Genomic DNA, 20,045 nt, shown 5'->3' on the forward strand with positions numbered 1-20,045 from the left:
TGTAAGCATTGCTGGTGCTAAATAAAAAGGACTCAGCCTCCCAACGATTTTCTCGGAAAAGTCATATATACCTGCATGCTAATAAATTTCAGCCGATAAACTTTTGCATGAACAACATTAGTACGGATTACATTAGTCTTACAACTCGCAGAACAAATAAACTACAGCTCCTACTCACAGCCATTCCTCGACTATTACCCACACAGCCTTGTGGGTGCAGGCATGCGCCCGCGGCCACCACGGTCCAAGGTTCGAGTCCCGTTAGCCAAACACTGGCACTGGAACATTTTATATTGACCCTAGTTATTTATAGAGCGGTCAGGTTGCACAGCAGAATTTATTGTTAATTAAAAACCCTGTTAGGCTTCAGAATATTGTTGAATATGTTTGTGTTGCGGTTTTAGTTACCATAGTCGTAGGTTGGTTGGTGATAACTTATATAGTTAACAATGTTTAAGTTGAAGTTTATAAAAGTAAGTAGACTTGATGTTTCTTAATTAATTATTTAGGTACTGCATTTTATACTACAAAATGAGTAGTCGTAGGCTTTATATTTATACATTTTACCCGGCACTTAAACAGTTGAAAGCTAACAGACAATCGCAACTTTGTCACAACATCCGACAATCACTTACAAAGAGACTTCTCGCAAATCCCTACAAATTGCAGCGCAAGAGGCTTTATTATCGCAATCCGCGCATACCCGCACATATTGTACCCGTGTAGGTAATGGATCTACATTGTTAACCATCGTAATTAAATCTAGTATCTAGTACTTCCCCCGCCGAGGCCTAGGACTTAGAAAGTGAGGACCGCTGGGCGGTGTCGCTCGGCACTGGTCGTGAACCTTCGGCCGCGCTCGTCCACTCACGCCCCGCCCACCTGCGCGCTCGCCGCATCTCTCACTTTCCCTCTCGCCTGCCTAAACCGCATTCCGTCTCCCTCTAACCCAAGGACACGCCCCCTAAACACAGATATTTTCCAATTATTATGTAGGAGCTTTTTGCGCTGATGGCAACGATGATAAGCATTCTCGTTATGGTTCGTTGTAATCTCTGCTTAGTGTTGCTTGAACAACGCAATTTTGATGTAAAAAGAACGATTGGATCGTCGAGTTTAAAGGTTATTCCATTATGGTGATGTGCGATGATTTTAAGAATTGAGTTGTTTATGTTATCGTTTTTGAATCATGTAAGTATGAAAGTTGTGATAAATGAGTAGTGTCCATTACTAAAGTTTGTCTCGATGTGAAAAAATATACGAGAGCATTGGGAACTCTCTGGTCCTAAGGCGTCCCGGACGTACCTACAAATACAAAGTATTCCTACATTAAAAGGATTCGTACCTACATGCAAACTGTATGCAATTAGTAACTACAATATTTACTAATTGTGCATCTACATACCTACTAGTTTTCAAATAAAGCAGGTAGTTAACTCAGTTATTTGGTACAAACAGGAAGAAAACAAGAGCACGTTGAATTTGGTAGAAAGCAGCATAAAAATGTTGCAAGTCAAAAAGACGAGAGCGACCAAACGAAAATAATAAAAAACAGCAGCTGATATCAAATGAACCAAAACAACCGCGCCTGACCCGCAGCTCCGGAGATCATCAAAGCGGTCAAGCACGAACCCAAAAAATATTTTTGGGCCGACTTTTATGTAAAATTCAAGTTAATTATCTAAAATTATAGCTAGGTATTATGTTTACCTACCAATTGTATTGTTTATTTTCTTATTATAAATGTAACATCATCACATCCTATCTATAAACAACCTTCTAGGTAGACCCTACAGGTTACAGTAATCTATCTTTCATTTCCTCCCTCTACTCCTACCGTTCCCCAGATCCTAGACATCCTGTCCTGAGCTAGATCGATCACCCGCTTGTAATGATAGTCCTCAGTGCCTGCGGAACTCTAAAAAACAAAAATAAAGTGAGTAACAATCGCGAGGTATAATTGCGCGGAGGCACCGGCAGCCCGCAGCCGCGCAGCCTTTAAAATTAATAGCTATCTTTATAAAGTGTAATGCAGAGAGACTAGGGATGTGCGAGTGTAGATGTTAGATACCGATTATCGATATTTGAATGATAGTTTGGAGTTTGAAAAAGTTTCGAGGCTATAAATTTACTCAACCTAATTAGTGTATATAGAAAATAATGGAAGAAACAATACCCATTAGAACCGTCAGGGCAGCTTTTTTCATCGGACAGCTGAAAAGCTGAATACATTCCTTCTTTTGTTGGATAAAACATGCACCGTCTACGAAGTAATCGTAAAGAAACGCTTCACAAAAAGACGGGTGCCACCTAAACATAACACCAATTGCCACCTTTACATATCAGCGCAACACATCACCGACCACCTAGTAATTCCAGTAGATCGCTCCCGCCACGATAAACCCGAAACTGCGCGTCATACAGTTTACCGCCTAGAGTGATCGTAAATTTATCGATAAGGCACATCACTAGGAGCAAAGGTTTTTAGAGGGCGCGTTTGCTCGGTAGCGGCCGCGGGCGCCGCGCCCCTGTCATTAGCCGCCTCCCCCCCCCCTCTGCCCCCCTCCTGCCCCCTACAAGTCCCGGGGAGCATACTTTAACCTTTTTTGCTCCCAACCTGTTGGCGGGACGGCAGCCTTAGCAATTTTAAGATCGGTTCATGGCCGCTGGCTGCAGTCGTATCTCGGATAACTATACGTATTGGGCTTGTATTTAGTAGGGTAGGTGCTTGGGTTAAGGAATTTCAGATGACGGGATATTGCGGTTAAGGATTTATGAATTTTGTCTGGGTTATTATTATTTTAATGGTTTAAAATACGTAGCCGAGGGTCAATAGACTTATATTTTCTTCACCTATAACCTCGGCATTCCTGAAGCACATTAAGGGAGCAGGGAGCCATTCATCTGACTGATTTGTCTTAAGCGTCCCGGCACGAAGCTCGACTAATCCTCGTACATTAAGCTTTAAACTACTGAGTGACACGCACGCGGCGCTAATGAAAAATAATTTAAATAATACGGAATCATTATGTTTATTGCTCGTATAGACTCAGCAGGCTCTCTGGTCTATGGTCTATGGAGAAGCTGCGGCGGATATTAACATTTTCAAAGGCAATATACATTAATACTGTTTGAGATTTTAAGAGCTTTAAGCTTCATAACTGACTCTTCATTACCTACACACTATACCTAGTGGTTTATAAAATAAATTCCTAATTGTATACGAGATAAAAATGATCCAGGAAACTTATTAAACTGTGGAGATTGGTAATCATTTACCCGTAAAAGTGCTGGGTATTGCTTCAGATGTGAGAGTAGAAATGTAGATACGTTTTTATACATATAGCCTATCCCATAAGTACAATCGTGCGTCGGAATTTAGGTCGGGTTATTACAAATTTTCATTCATCTCATCTCATGGCTTGGCACACAGCAGCTCGGTAGGTCATAATTCTTCGTTCCCTTACCACGTCATGCCGCGATACTGGCAGTATGTACCGAGTTATTACCGCTCTTTATATTTAAAAAAAAACTCCCATTCCATAGATGATGCGGCAGAAATCTGTGATTTGAAAATAGAAAATAGGTTTTGACGGTTTCAATGTATGAGGTCAGTTGTTATTAAGATGATACTGGGAATGTGCTATGAGAAATTCCAAGTCAGATGTTTCTACAAAAAAATAGTATATTTACTGTTTAGGTTATATTTAAAATGGGATATTTAACAATAAAAAAACAACAAAGGACGAGTTGCGTGCTTATTTCAAAAACATTTCACCGTAACCCGTAATTTGGGGTGCAATTAAACAATTTTCGGAAATAAGTATCACTCAGCCCGTTCAGACGAAATGGGCCAAATTCCGTGGGGTCACTTGTGACCCGCGGCGGCCAGATTAGGGTCCAGACCGCATCCCGATCCCTTAACCTCTATTATACGTAAATGTGCCCCCAAACCATTTCCGACCGAAGGTTGTCCGGGTCACTTTGGGTTTGAATAAGTTAGTTTCTTTCGCTGTAAGCTGCATAGTTGCTCTGGATGCAAGTATAAGGAGCAGCCAAGCCGGTCCCGCAAATTGACCTGTCCTTCAAGCGCCGAGCGCCGACATGTCGCCGGCAAAATAATTCCGTTCCCATGAACTAGCCAGTAGCTATCTCACTTTAATTATTCATAGACTTTTTATACGCCGCCGCTTTTTACCGCTCACCGGCTGCTGGCCGCTCAAGCCATATAAAATTAAAAAATAAAATAATCGAACCGCGCTCCGGCGATTTAAAAAAGGAATACGTCGGATGACACGGATCGAACTCCGGGCAAATGTCGCGCGGTAAAAAGTGGTCAGCCGCGCCGCCCGCTCCGGTGTTGCTATACTACTGTTCTGACGCTGACGCTGCTGATTGTTCTGGTCAATCAAAGAATGTCTAGTAAACCTTTTAAATACTTACGTATTTTTTTTATAGGTACTTAGATTTGCTATTTATATTTCAGTAAAACTTCCATGAAAGTTTATAAAAAATTTAATGTTTATATCGGTCAATATCACTCTCATCTTCCTCCTTCTGGCTACTTAAAGAAAAACTAAATTCAAACTCATATCATTATTTCTTATTATACGAGTATAAATACTTGTACTACTAGCGATACCGAAAGCCGACTCCCTAAAAACTCTACAAAATCGGTATATTCCTGTCCTTGTGTATGGCAACACTAGCCGGGCTTCGGGGCGCGGGAGGGGCGAGGGGTGGCAGGACGTCACGTCGTCGGCGGCGGCTTTTTGTCAGCGTTCCCGCCGAGATGACAGGTCGCTGGACCCCGCGCTCCACGCAATCTTGATACTTGATCTAGCACCAGCCAGTGGATACTGGAATGACCTTGATTATAGCTAATAACATAATAATTATAATGAGTATTGTATGGAGATGTTTTTGTGGAATGTGGTCTATCAAGCCCGTTGACAATGGGTTTTTAAAAATTTACTGCTACTCTGAAAGATTAGGTAGGTAGGTACTTTAATCAAAACACATTTTACCGCTTATGACAAACATACTCAACGTACCAATAAAATAAAACATTTAATAACACTTAGCTAACACAAGTTTATTAACACCATAACCTTTTACAATAAACTTCTTTTCTTTTTATCAAACGACACTTGGAATATGACAAGTGTTTACATTTTAATAAGTCACCCACGCACAACGAAGCGTTGGTTAAAGTATGTAAATTGGTTAAGCGCAGTAGCAGACAGGTGCACACACTGGTCAACTCTGGTCACTTGGAGCTCGCACGGGTAATAAAAACTCGTTGAAAAAAAGTAAACAAACGGCATTTTTCTCAAACTACTTATGTGTAGGTACCGGTTTACAAATTTATGGCGAAATTAAATTAATCAACCGAAATTTCTCACTAATTGAGTTGATATTGTTAGCGCCACTTTTTTATTGTAATGTTTCAAACGTAGTAGTAGTATTAACTAATAAATTGTGGCTTACCTAGCTGGAATTATCATACCATTATCAAATCAAATAATATTATTTCCAAGACTGTATATTTACTTACTTATTTGCCTGCCCTGCGTATTATAAACCACAAATTGTGAACGAACAATTTCTCCCTCAACGAAAACTAACCGCCATCTTTCTTTTGTCTCCAGAATTTCCGTGAGCAGAGGATCGACGGCGCCGGCCTGCCGCTGCTGACCGAGGAACACCTCACGGGGATGCTGCAGATGAAGCTGGGTCCCGCGCTGAAGCTACGCGCCGTGCTGGCCCGCCGGCTCGAGCCCTGCGCCCCGTGCAACGCCGCAGCCAGCGCCGCCAACGTCACGCCAAAAATCAACGGAACATCACTAAAATCCGAACCGAGAAGCAACACCACCAGTCCCAGTTAAAACCGTGTTCTTTTTTCGAACTAGTATTATTTTTTATTCTTAATATGTGCAAGCAACGAGTTTCGTTTTCGTCGCTTCAATGTTGGTACTGTTTTTAAATAATGGCTGGATTTTTAAAACTGTTTGCTTGCAAGTGACTATCAGTGTTTTACACGTTTTCAGCGAATAAAAATGTTTTGAACGACAGTACAGACTTATTTCCATTTCAAGATTTTTTCTCGTCATCATCTTTGTTCGTCGTTCAAGTCATGTTTATTCGTTGCGTGGATTGGTCAGCTATAGCTACGATTAGTAGATTTATAAATAATTTGTTTTACTTAATAATTACGGTTAGTCAATGAGTCCACTTAATTAAAAGTCTTCCTAACAGTTTTTTTGCATTTAGTTATTACGTAAGACGCTTTAGGATAAGAATATTAGATACAATCCGAAGTGTAAATACCAATTAATGGTGCCGTCCAAACAATAAGATTTATATATAATCAATAAACAACAATACTGTTCGTATAAAAAAATATATATTCAATCCATACAATATTACATTTTCAAAACAGAAAGTACGGTTGGTATGCAAAAATGGATATGTATACCAGATCTTTGACGAATTATCACATATTTTTAAGCCCCATAAATTGTTACATTGCTCCTGAATGTACGGCCTGGTATCTTTATTTTTGCATAGCAGCCTGATACGTGATATGATTCATTAATAACCGAATATTACTAATTTAACTTATATTGTATATTCTCTTTGATAAGTTGTAAGTTATACAAATAACTTAAATTGTTTGGTGCTAGCCGACCCTGAAAGAGCTTTGATGAAAAATTACTAAAATTATTGTGTAAATATTGAAGCCGATATTTTGTAAAAAGATGTATTTTTGAGGCTACTTGTTCGTAATACAGGGTCACAAAGTTATAAACTGTTTGTATATAGCATATATATAAGAGGTATGTAATTATAACGGCATTGTATACATAGCATTTACCTATTCTAAATAAATATAGCAAACTGATCACACCTGAAAAAAGCTCAGTTATGTAATGTACGCTCATACACTTATATACTATGTTTAATAAATAACGAATTTGCTTATTAAATTAAGTGTTGTAAACATTCAGTAAAAGCATAATACTTATTGTTATAACATCAGTAAAGCTTGCTCGTGCATTTTGCCTTCATGTAATGGTTATTTGTTATATATTCATTTGTAGATTAGTTAAAATATAAAGCAAACGAACATGGTCTGTCGACCTGTGGTAATCTCCTTAATTGCCAAAATAGTTATTTTTGAATAGACAACAAAATGTAATAGTTTAATTACCTAATAAGAAAGCAATACATATTTAACACAGTTTTATAGTTGTAAGTACGTAAAAAGGTGCTGTTGGACATACAACCTGTGCCTTGCGCTCCCGTCTTCCTACAAAATATAAAATATCACAACTACTTAATAAATACCTATGTTAAAAGTTTATGCCCTTTTCAAAGTATTACGGTTAACGCTTTAAATATTGAAATACTGTAAATGGAAACAATCCATATTATTCTTGTAAATTTTATACTTAATTACTGACGAATTTTAATAGTGTAGCTGTATTTTTAAGTTTATTTTAAGACACATTTTGCGGACCAGTGACTTACACACTTACAGAAACATTGTAGGTAATTTTTCGAAGGTATGCCTAATCATTTCCAAATTCAAAACTAAATTCTGTTAATATTTTTTTCGGAAATCGGTTTAATTTAGCTTTAGTTATGGTTATACGATTTGTATAACTAAGTTTTAGTCACTTTGTTGAAGAGGAGCCCTGTACTTAGTTTGGTAGCTTAATCTACTTAGCTGTAAATTGAGGTTAAGTATTTATGTCGAAAAAATAAATCGACGGATTATTGAACTAATTTGCTGTTTTATTTATTTCTAGTCTTTGTCCTAGGAAGAGTCTAGGACTTCAATCCCTAAACAGGTTATCAACGTGAGGATTGCGCGGCCATGGCGTCACTGAAAGAACTAAGTTTATGAAGATTTAGGTAAAATTGTCAGACTAAAAATAAATAAGTTATTAACTAGCGTTTAAACATGGTCGTGTCGTTGGATGGAAAACGGCGGGTTCACGTATATCCAGACTTCTGCTAGATCTAGAAGTCTTATTTTTAGGTCAGTGCCAGATCTAATTGATCGAAAAAATTTGAGAAAATAAAATTCAATCCATCACCAATAGTTTCTGAGATATTCACAAAACATCTCGCCCTCTTCGAGCGCCAAGCTTATAGTACATAGCAATGATTCAATTTAGTAAAGTGTGCAGGTTCTATCCTATAGGATTTTAAACGTTTATTTACTGTAGCTGAAGTATACATAACGTTGTTATATCTTAATCCACTAAATCCACTGATGGTTCTGTACACGAACTGACAGATTATGTGGTTGGTAATCTGGACAAAGGGCAAAAAACTCTGGGGATTTTCTTAGACCTAGCTAAAGCCTTCGACACGGTCTCTGTGCCAATACTCTTAAATAAACTCCACAATATTGGGATCCGAGGACATCAGCTAAAGCTGTTCGAGGATTACTTAACTGAAAGATATCAGAGTGTGCAGATGGACCATTACACTAGTTGTGACCTACCTGTAAGATATGGTGTACCACAGGGCAGTATATTGGGACCTATCCTTTTCATCATTTATATTAACGATCTCCTCAGTCTTAGTCTGCCCCATGGTAAAATCATATCTTATGCGGATGATACCGTACTCCTTTTCTGTACAAATTCGTGGGAGGAAACTTTCAAACATGCCCAAAGTGGTTTTAACCAGGTAACACTATGGCTGCGACAACATCTGCTTACTCTTAATAAAAGTAAAACGACATATATCTCTTTTTCAATACGTAATTCTAGTCAACCATCCTCACAGTTTAAAATTACTTACCACACTTGCGGGCATCGTGATTCATGTTCTTGCGATGACATCTCCAGGTCTAATAAAATAAAATATCTAGGCATCATGATTGATCAGAACTTGAATTTCAAAGACCATATTCAACTAACGTCCGCAAGAGTGAGAAAGCTCATTTTTATCTTTAAAAAACTAAGACATATCCTAGATCCCTACTTACTAAAGCAAATATACATAGCTCTCTGTCAATCAGTACTTATCTATTGTATTACCTCGTGGGGCGGAGCTCCAAAGACTACCCTTGTTATTCTAGAACGGGCCCAAAGAGCTGTTCTTAAAGTAGCTACTTTCCGCCGCATACTTTATCCCACTGAAAGGTTATACCAAGATTGCGAAGTTCTAACAGTTCGTCAGCTGTTTATATATCACACTGTACTGAAGCAGCATAAACTTGTACTGGACTGTCTTGACACTAACAAACATTTAAGAAGGAATTACAAAGTTTGTAAGACAATCACGTATAAACATGCCTTCGTACGTAACTTTTTCTGCTTTGTTGGACCATACTTATACAATAAATTGAATAAATTAAATAAACTTCACCTGTTGAACCAATATGAGTGTAAAAATGTTATGTTAAAATACCTACAAAAACTTAATTATGAGGATACTGAACATTTGTTAATGATTGCTACCTAACTTTTATTATGAGAACATAGTATACATAAATGTAAACTTTAAAACTGTCTATTACTAAATACAAATATTTTGTCCCTTGGGTACAAATTCCCAAGCCATTAAACTTCTAGCCACCATTAATTTTTAGATTGATCTAGCTAGCTTTATTTGATGTAAAGTTTGTATGATTCTTTCATTTAATTTATTATGTAGTCTGAGCCTATCTGAAACCTAGTTAAACATTGTGAGAGATATGGCGTTTCGACTTTCTCCGTGTTCGGCATCATAAGGGTCACAGTGACAGTTAAATAAAGTCCATTTTTCTCTCCACCTTTAATTTGCAAGGTGCGGGTGCCTATATAAATAGAGTGAGTCGCCCGCGCGCCTCAGTTGGTTTTTGATTTTTGAAGTGAACACTTCGGCAAAATGGCTCAATGTAGCCACGGTTCTCGTCGGCTTCGCTCCGACGGGGAAAAATATAATATTGAATTTGCGGAGTCCTCGCTGCCGGGAGCTGTAGCGTGATGCGGACCAGGCGGCGCGGGGCCTGCCGGCTGCTGCGCACGCAGCCATTGTTGAGGATTTCGCAACGAAGGTTTGAGTTGATAAGCCGTGAGTAAAATGCTATTATTTACTGCTTTTAAAAGCTCAGCCACTGGTCATAATGCTCCGGCGCTTGGGGTTTTTATCCCACGCAGTAGGGTCCGATTCAATAGTCGTGGTGATGATTGATCACATATTCCGGTCCTACTAGTGGCGCTTGAGCTAGATACTTACATTAATGACCGCTTTAAGTAAAGCATATGTTAATTTTATTCAGGAAAAAATTATAAAAATATATTTTTCTACCCTCAATTTCTAATATTTTTAGAAAACAGTTGATAAAAACTTTGCTATTACAATAATGCACTTGATTATAGCTTATGTAAGGCTTTACAAACAGGAGCTTTCCAGGACCGTCATAGGATTTTTTACAGGAAGCACGTGGCTCCGAGTTTCAGTATGTTGGGACATTGTGGCATGTGCGGCGAGTAATGTGATCCGCCGGTACCTACCCGCTGAGGGTAGGCAGACCGATTCGGTCAAATTGAAGTTTCGTGTAACCTGCACCCGGCCCTGTGCTCCTGCGCTGGCCGCTGTCTCGTGCCTCCTGCATCGCAGCGTACACCCGGCCCTGTGCTCCTGCCCTCTGGCCACCGGTTTGTGCCACCTGCATCGCAGCATACACCCGGCCCTGCGCTCCTGCCCTGGCCACCGGTTCGTGCCACCCGCATTGCAGCATACACCCGGCCCTGTGCTCCTGCGCTGGCCGCCGTCTCGTGCCACCTGCATCGCAGCGTACACCCGGTCCTGGCCCTGGCCACCGGTTTGTGCTACCTGCATCGCTGCATAGACCCAGCCATTTACTCCTGCCCTGGCGGCTGTGTTGTCCCACCTGCATCGCTGCGCACACCTGGCACTCCTGTTCTGGTTGCCAGATCCAAACGCCCCCTGTCTGGGAAGAGATTTTATGCTCAGCGGAACCGCCTGCACTATTGCTAGCACGGTCATCATCATCATCAGCCATCATTATGAGTGACTTATTTAGAAGGTATCGAGTAACGTGCGCTATTCATCAGTGATTTTGGCATATGCAGACGAACGTTTACTGCCAAGGTTGGTCATGTTAGCCATACAAGGGCACACCAACGAAGCCTGAGTAACCACCTGCAGTCGCCGTAGCCGCATCGGCATGGATGACGACAAATCGGGTAACGTGCACCGCTTCTAAAAGTGTTATAGCACTTCAATTTGACGCCTCCGCTGAGGTAGGGTATTCTATTAAAGCAGCTTTCTTCTGAACTGCCCAAAGTGACCTCCTGGGGATAGTTGTGCAATCAATTTTTTATTTCGATGTCTCTGCTGAAGAAACTGTCTAATGCAGCTTTTGTTCTAAACTGCCTAAAGATCATTGGACTGCTCATGGGAATGGTGACGCACGGTAAGTACAGGAGCGTTACTCTATACTGATGAGAAACGAACGAACGAGAGCTGTCGTGCAATCGGCACGTTTTATACATACAAACAGATAGAGCGGCTCGCGCCGCAGTGCACTGAAAGTTCGTTTTTCGTCATATAAAGTGACACCCCAGACACTATCTTAAGTGTCATGACACATCGGCAGATTCCAGCTTTGAGTCTTTTCTTTTCTCGGCTGTGAGCAAAGTGAATCCCACCGGTGAGTTTTCAACCTAAAAGCACTGAGCTAATTCCTGATTTCGTGAAAGTCGCTGTTGCTATACCATACCGCTTCACAAGTTACCGAATTTATTATGATCCTACTGTCGGGTGATCATGATCGGAGTGTCTTCGCGGTTTCTGAGTGGCACCATATTAGCTGTCTTCCTTATGTCCCAGTGGATTGTGAGTGTGTATCCGAGCTCTTTGTTGAAAAATGCGTGAACCTCCTACGCAGCAGCTGTCTACTAGTTGTGTATCGAATAAATCGAGTAACGGTGCTCTTGCACGAGACGACTACCTTTTGGTAAAATTATAACATCCACTATTCTGGGAACATGCATATACATACTGTGTACTGTGTATCACATCACGTGTAGCCGCAGCCCTACTCAATGTACGGGGCTAGATAATAAACAATGGCAGTCGTCATTAAATTTCTATGAATTTCGAAGGTCATCATTTGGAGCACAATCCAAAGTGTGAAAGTACCTATTCATGCCTAAACTTCTCTAATGAAAATGTATTTTTAATTCGTAACTATTTTTCATAACTATTTTTCAACACTGTATCTGCTGAAACTACTTAGACTGACTGGTTAAGATACAGACGTGCCGTTTTCATAATTCCATTTTTGAGTAATCCTCAACTGTTTTATGGATCTTTCAGTTAGTTACGTAACTAGTTACCAAGTAAAAAAATTACTTGTGTCATGCTCGTACTCGCATCTCATTTAGGAGCTCTCTGGCCTCTAGCTGAAGGCTAGAACTGGTATATATATCTACTAAGCTAGTACAGAGTTATAACCGGGCAGCGGTGACGTGGTAGCTGCTTGATTTATTAGAGTTTGCTGAAAACTTTCTAAATAAGTAATAATTATTAGTCATAATATTAACTCTTCGCAGTTCTTTCCGAATGCAATACCAGGTCGCTGAAGTAGGTAACCTTCCTTAGGGGGACAACAACAACAATAAGCCTTTTTGTTTTAAAGAATGTCACAGTTATTCGCCGTTCCACTGTCATATCGATGTCCAAGGACTTTTTCTTGGGTATAGCTAACTACCTAAGTTTACCTATAGATAGCCGCAAGCTATCTGCTCTTGGCGAACTGTCAGTTCTGATTGATAAGTCAGGCTCGAGGTGGCTCGTCCAACTGTCCATGTTCCCGCCACCATGATTGTTGCTTCCACAGATTAGAAAGTCTATGTTGGCTGTCGTTGCATCAGGTCTGATCAGGTACAACTAACATCTTTACGTACCATCTTTATTAAATCGAGCTATTTTATTTTATTTTATCTAGGTTGACTTCATGGTTTCAAAATCGAACCTACAACAATGTAAGTAGGTACCTACCTACGTACCTTTGAAGTTGCAACAAGGCGAAGCCTTAAGGTTTTTTGTCGAGACCTGCCCTTAGTGTTGACGAACATACCTAAAGGTGACCTTGTTAATGTTTTCATATGAAGTACTGAACATTTTACTTATCCTGGTGGCATGACTGATCATTTACTTACCCAGTTAAGACATGTTAGCCGGGTTTCATTTATCAACTATTATAATTGTTATTGTTGTGTTAATCAATCTTTATTAATTGATCTCATCTACCAAGAAATGCTGCCAGAGCTCATAATATTCACACATGATGATACAGAATGATAGCAGCCCACAAAATCGGTGCAAAGGCTTATAAAATATCTTTCCTTCCTATTAGGACTGCACAGGAACTCGTTAACCGCCGAGTTAGTTAGAATACAAAATTAGACTGTGTGTTACTTGTCAATCTAGAATATGAATATAGTGACCTGCATCATGTTTTGAAAAACTGCATACTTAGTTATCCGCCAGTGTCACAGCCTTCATCTAATCTTTTCCAGTAGCTGATGAGGGTGAGATATTTAGTAAAATTATCTTCCCTTCAAGCACCACTCCTCGTTCCAAGGACTAGATGCCGCGCCAGGTGTTGCAGGACGTGTCGTCGTACAGGGCTGACTGAGCAGGTCCTCGAGGCTCCACGGTCGGCTGCTGCATTTCTGAGGTCAGTCCAGAATTACATACCCTAGTCAGCATGTGCTGACCTGAGCCCCAGCGGCCTGGATCGATATTCTACATTTTACAGCTTTTAAATATTGTTGCAAAGTATTTCACTGGTTCCATCCATTCGGCTAGTGTATGTTAAAAATATTGCCTTGACAATAACAAGATTTTGATCAATAATTACTTATAAGTATTGCTTTCGAAGAGGCACTGTGTGTATCCATATGTATAAATACCTACCTATATGTATAGGTACATACCTTCAATAACTTTCTGACAAGTCAGGAATAATAAGGAAGTACTTAAGTCTTATGTATACTTATACCTTTCTTTTTAGTATATCTACTACCTAGAAATCTATGCATTATAAATTTATAGATTCAAATATTTATCTACTGATATACCTACTCATCAGTAGCTTATGGGTCACAGTTGGTTTTCTCTCCACCATGCGATAATAAACACATCTCACAATGTTTAACTAGGTTTCAGATAGGCTCAGACTACATAATAGACGCATTTTTCCTGAAATAAAAATGACATATTATGTATCTAGCCTATCTGAAACCTAGTCATTTCTGCATGGTGATATTACAACTGAGGCGCGCGGGCGACTCACTCTATTTATATAGGCACCCGCACCTTGCAAATTAAAGGTGGAGAGAAAAATGGACTTTATTTAACTGTCACTGTGACCCTTATGATGCCGAACACGGAGAAAGTCGAAACGCCATATCTCTCACAATGTTTAACTAGGTTTCAGATAGGCTAGATACATAATATGTCATTTTTATTTCAGGAAAAATGCGTCTATTATGTAGTCTGAGCCTATCTGAAACCTAGTTAAACATTGTGAGATTTGGCGTTTCGACTTTCTCCGTGTTCGGCATCATAAGGGTCACAGTGACAGTTAAATAAAGTCCATTTTTCTCTCCACCTTTAGTTTGCAAGGTGCGGGTGCCTATATAAATAGAGTGAGTCGCCCGCGCGCCTCAGTTGGTTTTTGATTTTTGAAGTGAACACTTCGGCAAAATGGCTCAATGTAGCCACGGTTCTCGTCGGCTTCGCTCCGAACGGGGAAAAATATAATATTGAATTTGCGGAGTCCTCGCTGCCGGGAGCTGTAGCGTGATGCGGACCAGGCGGCGCGGGGCGCGGCCGCCGCGACACGTGGCGTCGGGGAGCGGGACCTGCCGGCTGCTGACGCAGCCATTACTGAGGATTTCGCAACGAAGGTTTGAGTTGATAAGCCGTGAGTAAAATGCTATTATTTACTGCTTTTAAAAGCTCAGCCACTGGTCATAATGCTCCGGCGCTTGGGGTTTTTATCCCACGCAGTAGGGTCCCATTCAATAGTCGTGGTGATGATTGATCACATATTCCGGTCCTACTAGTGGCGCTTGAGCTAGATACTTACATTAATGACCGCTTTAAGTAAAGCATATGTTAATTTTATACAGGAAAAAATTATAAAAATATATTTTTCTACCCTCAATTTCTAATATTTTTAGAAAACAGTTGATAAAAACTTTGCTATTACAATAATGCACTTGATTATAGCTTATGTAAGGCTTTACAAACAGGAGCTTTCCAGGACCGTCATAGGATTTTTTACAGGAAGCACGTGGCTCCGAGTTTCAGTATGTTGGGACATTGTGGCATGTGCGGCAAGTAATGTGATCCGCCGGTACCTACCCGCTGAAGGGTAGGCAGGCCGATTCGGTGAAATTGAAGTTTCGTGTAACCTGCACCCGGCCCTGTGTTCCCGCGCTGGCCGCCGTCTCGTGCCACCTGCATCGCAGCGTACACCCGGCCCTGCGCTCCTGCCCTGGCCACCGGTTCGTGCCACCTGCATCGCAGCATACACCCGGCCCTGTGCTCCTGCGCTGGCCGCCGTCTCGTGCCACCTGCATCGCAGCGTACACCCGGTCCTGGCCCTGGCCACCGGTTTGTGATACCTGCATCGCTGCATAGACCCAACCATGTACTCCTGCCCTGGCGGCTGTGTTGTCCCACCTGCATCGCTGCGCACACCTGGCACTCCTGTTCTGGTTGCCGGATCCAAACGCCCCCTGTCTGGGAAGAGATCTTATGCTCAGCGGAACCACCTGCACTATTGCTAGCACGGTCATCATCATCATCAGCCATCATTAGGAGTGACTTATTTAGAAGGTATCGAGTAACGTGCGCTATTCATCAGTGATTTTGGCATATGCAGACGAACGTTTACTGCCAAGGTTGGTCATGTTAGCCATACAAGGGCACACCAACGAAGCCTGAGTAACCACCTGCAGTCGCCGTAGCCGCATCGGCATGGATGACGACAAATCGGGTAACGTTCACCGCTTCTAAAAGTGTTATAGCACTTCAATTTGATGCCTCCGCTGAGGTAGGGTATTCTATTAAAGCAGCTTTCTTCTGAACTGCCCAAAGTGACCTGTAGACTGCTCCTGGGGATAGTTGTGCAATCAATTTTTTATTTCGATGTCTCTGCTGAAGAAACTGTCTAATGCAGCTTTTGTTCTAAACTGCCTAAAGATCATTGGACTGCTCATGGGAATGGTGACGCACGGTAAGTACAGGAGCGTTACTTTATACTGATGAGAAACGAACGAACGAGAGTTGTCGTGCAATCGGCACGTTTAATACATACAAACAGATAGAGCGGCTCGCGCCGCAGTGCACTGAAAGTTCGTTTTTCGTGATATAAAGTGACCCCCCAGACACTATCTTAAGTGTCATGACACATCGGCAGATTCCAGCTTTGAGTATTTTCTTTTCTCGTCTGTGAGCAAAGTGAATCCCACCGGCGAGTGTTCAACCTAAAAGCACTGAGCTAATTCCTGATTTCGTGAAAGTCGCTGTTGCTATACCATACCGCTTCACAAGTTACCGAATTTATTATGATCCTACTGTCGGGTGATCATGATCGGAGTGTCATCGCGGTTTCTGAGTGGCACCATATTAGCTGTCTTCCTTATGTCCCAGTGGATTGTGAGTGTGTATCCGAGCTCTTTGTTGAAAAATGCGTGAACCTCCTACGCAGCAGCTGTCTACTAGTTGTTTATCAAATAAATCGAGTAACGGTGCTCTTGCACGAGACGACTACCTTTTGGTAAAATTATAACTTCCACTATTCTGGGAACATGCATATACCTACTGTGTACTGTGTATCACATCACGTGTAGCCGCAGCCCTACTCAATGTACGGGGCTAGATAATAAACAATGGCAGTCGTCATTAAATTTCTATGAATTTCGAAGGTCATCATTTGGAGCACAATCCAAAGGGTGAAAGTACCTATTCATGCCTAAACGGCTTCTCTAATGAAAATGTATTTTTAATTCGATTCTGGCGCAAACGTTTCATAACTATTTTTCAACACTGTATCTGCTGAAACTACTTAGACTGACTGGTTAAGATGCAGACGTGCCGTTTTCACAATTCCATTTTAGTAATCCTCAACTGTTTTATGGATCTTTCAGTTAGTTACGTAACTAGTTACCAAGTTAAAAATTACTTGTGTCATGCTCGTACTCGCATCTCATTTAGGAGCTCTCTGGCCTCTAGCTGAAGGCTAGAACTGGTATATATATCTACTAAGCTAGTACAGAGTTATAACCGGGCAGCGGTGACGTGGTAGCTGCTTGATTTATTAGAGTTTGCTGAAAACTTTCTAAATAAGTAATAATTATTAGTCATAATAGTAGCTCTTCGCAGTTCTTTCAGAATGCAATACCAGGTCGCTGAAGTAGGTAACCTTCCTTAGCTGGACAACAAAAACAAGCCTTTTTGTTTTAAAGAATGTCACAGTTATTCGCAGTTCCACTGTAATATCGATGTCCAAGGAATTTTTCTTGGGTATAGCTAACTACCTAAGTTTACCTATAGATAGCCGCAAGCTATCTGCTGTTGGCGAACTGTCAGTTCTGATTGATAAGTCAGGCTCGAGGTGGCTCGTCCAACTGTCCATGTTCCCGCCACCATGATTGTTGCTTCCACAGATTAGAGAGTCTATGTTGGCTGTCGTTGCATCAGGTCTGATCAGGTACAACTAACATCTTTACGTACCATCTTTATTTAATCGAGCTATTTTATTTTGTTTTATCGAACCTACAACAATGTAAGTAGGTACCTACATACGTATCTTTGAAGTTGCAACAAGGCGAAGCCTTAAGGTTTTGGCCGAGACCTGCCCTTAGTGTTGACGAACATACCTAAAGGTGACCTTGTTAATGTTTTTCATATGAAGTACTGAACATTTTACTTATCCTGGTGGCATGACTGATCATTTACTTACCCAGTTAAGACATGTTAGCCGGGTTTCATTTATCAACTATTATAATTGTTATTGTTGTGTTAATCAATCTTTATTAATTGATGTCATCTACCAAGGAATGCTGCCAGAGCTCATAATATTCACACATGATGATACAGAATGATAGTAGCCCACAAAATCGGTGCAAAGGCTTATAAAATAACTTTCCTTCCTAGTAGGACTCACAGGAACTCGTTAACCGCCGAGTTAGTTAGAATACAAAATTAGACTGTGTGTTACTTGTCAATCTAGAATATGAATATAGTGACCTGCATCATGTTTTGAAAAACTGAATACTTAGTTATCCGCCAGTGTCACAGCCTTCATCTAATCTTTTCCAGTAGCTGATGAGGCTGAGATATTTAGTAAAATTATCTTCCCTTCAAGCACCACTCCTCGTTCCAAGGACTAGATGCCGCGCCAGGTGTTGCAGGCCGTGTCGTCATACAGGGCTGACTGAGCAGGTCCTCGAGGCTCCAGGGTCGGCTGCTGCATTTCTGAGGTCAGTCCAGAATTACATACCCTAGTCAGCATGTGCTGACCTGAGCCCCAGCGGCCTGGATCGATATTCTACATTTTACAACTTTTAAATATTGTTGCAAAGTATTTCACTGGTTCCATCCATTCGGCTAGTGTATGTTAAAAATATTGCCTTGACAATAACAAGGTTTTGATCAATAATTACCTTTAAGTATTGCTTTCGAAGAGGCACTGTGTGTATCCATATGTATAAATACCTACCTATATGTATAGGTACATACCTCCCATAACTTTCTGACAAGTCAGGAATAATAAGGAAGTACTTAAGTCTTATGTATACTTATACCTTTCTTTTTAGTATATCTATTACCTAGAAATCTATGCATTATAAATTTATAGATTCAAATATTTATCTACTGATACACTCATCAGTAGCTTATGGGTCACAGTTGGTTTTCTCTCCACCATGCGATAATAAACACATCTCACAATGTTTAACTAGGTTTCAGATAGGCTCAGACTACATAATAGACGCATTTTTCCTGAAATAAAAATGACATATTATGTATCTAGCCTATCTGAAACCTAGTCATTTCTGCATGGTGATATTACAACTGAGGCGCGCGGGCGACTCACTCTATTTATATAGGCACCCGCACCTTGCAAACTAAAGGTGGAGAGAAAAATGGACTTTATTTAACTGTCACTGTGACCCTTATGATGCCGAACACGGAGAAAGTCGAAACGCCAAATCTCACAATGTTTAACTAGGTTTCAGATAGGCTAGATACATAATATGTCATTTTTATTTCAGGAAAAATGCGTCTATTTATTTTTAAGTTATAATTAATTTTATTTTTAAGTTAATTAATTTTATTTTAAATTAATTTTAATCATATTGAGTACCTACTTGAATTTGCACAGCTTTATTATTATATTCTATTGGAGGAGCGCTGATGCCTGATGTACAGGTCTCTGGCCTAGTTCAGGCACAGATGTAATTTGTAATTAGATAAGCTTTTTTGGAATAAAAAATTATTTATTATTATTATTTATTATCTTAGGTACTTAGGTGTCACATAAATTTTGTCTGGAAGAAATCGATTACAGGCATAAGCCTCTTTTATAAAATTTCTCGCGGTGAGTTTAATTTTCGTAACTGTCTCATACATTATGCACAATTTATTAATTGGCCTCTAACTCGATAACCGTAAGACACATACAGACTGTCACATAAATTTTGTCTGGAAGAAATCGATTTCAGACATAAGCTTCTTTTACAAAGTTTTCTGCTGCTAAGCTCAGTTATTGGTACTGTGTAACTGCAAATTTTACTAATTAACTATTGACTTTTTGATAAGTATAAAAAAAAAATCTTACGGTTTTAGTAGAGCATCCCTGTAAATTACCTAATATAGCAGTCAGTGACTGACAACTGATTTGACTCTTATCCTTTAATCACGGTGGCTTATGGCTTACCCAAGGACTTTGTAGTTATAATACTTACCTTAGTTCAGCTCTGCGTTTACGC

General features: G+C 40.3%; 1 protein-coding gene across 1 annotated transcript in view; it reads left to right on the forward strand.

The window, feature by feature from the left end:
• Positions 1-7,791, forward strand: part of LOC105383766 — a 184,968-nt gene extending 177,177 nt beyond the window's left edge. The window contains exon 9 of the mRNA XM_048622441.1: positions 5,652-7,791. Within this exon, the coding sequence (XP_048478398.1) occupies positions 5,652-5,888 (237 nt within the window). The 3' untranslated portion in view covers positions 5,889-7,791. The remainder of the gene's footprint in view (positions 1-5,651) is intronic.
• Positions 7,792-20,045: the final 12,254 nt, after the last annotated feature.

Source organism: Plutella xylostella, chromosome 8 (assembly GCF_932276165.1).
Source record: "Plutella xylostella chromosome 8, ilPluXylo3.1, whole genome shotgun sequence".
In the NCBI taxonomy this organism is placed as follows: domain Eukaryota; kingdom Metazoa; phylum Arthropoda; class Insecta; order Lepidoptera; family Plutellidae; genus Plutella; species Plutella xylostella.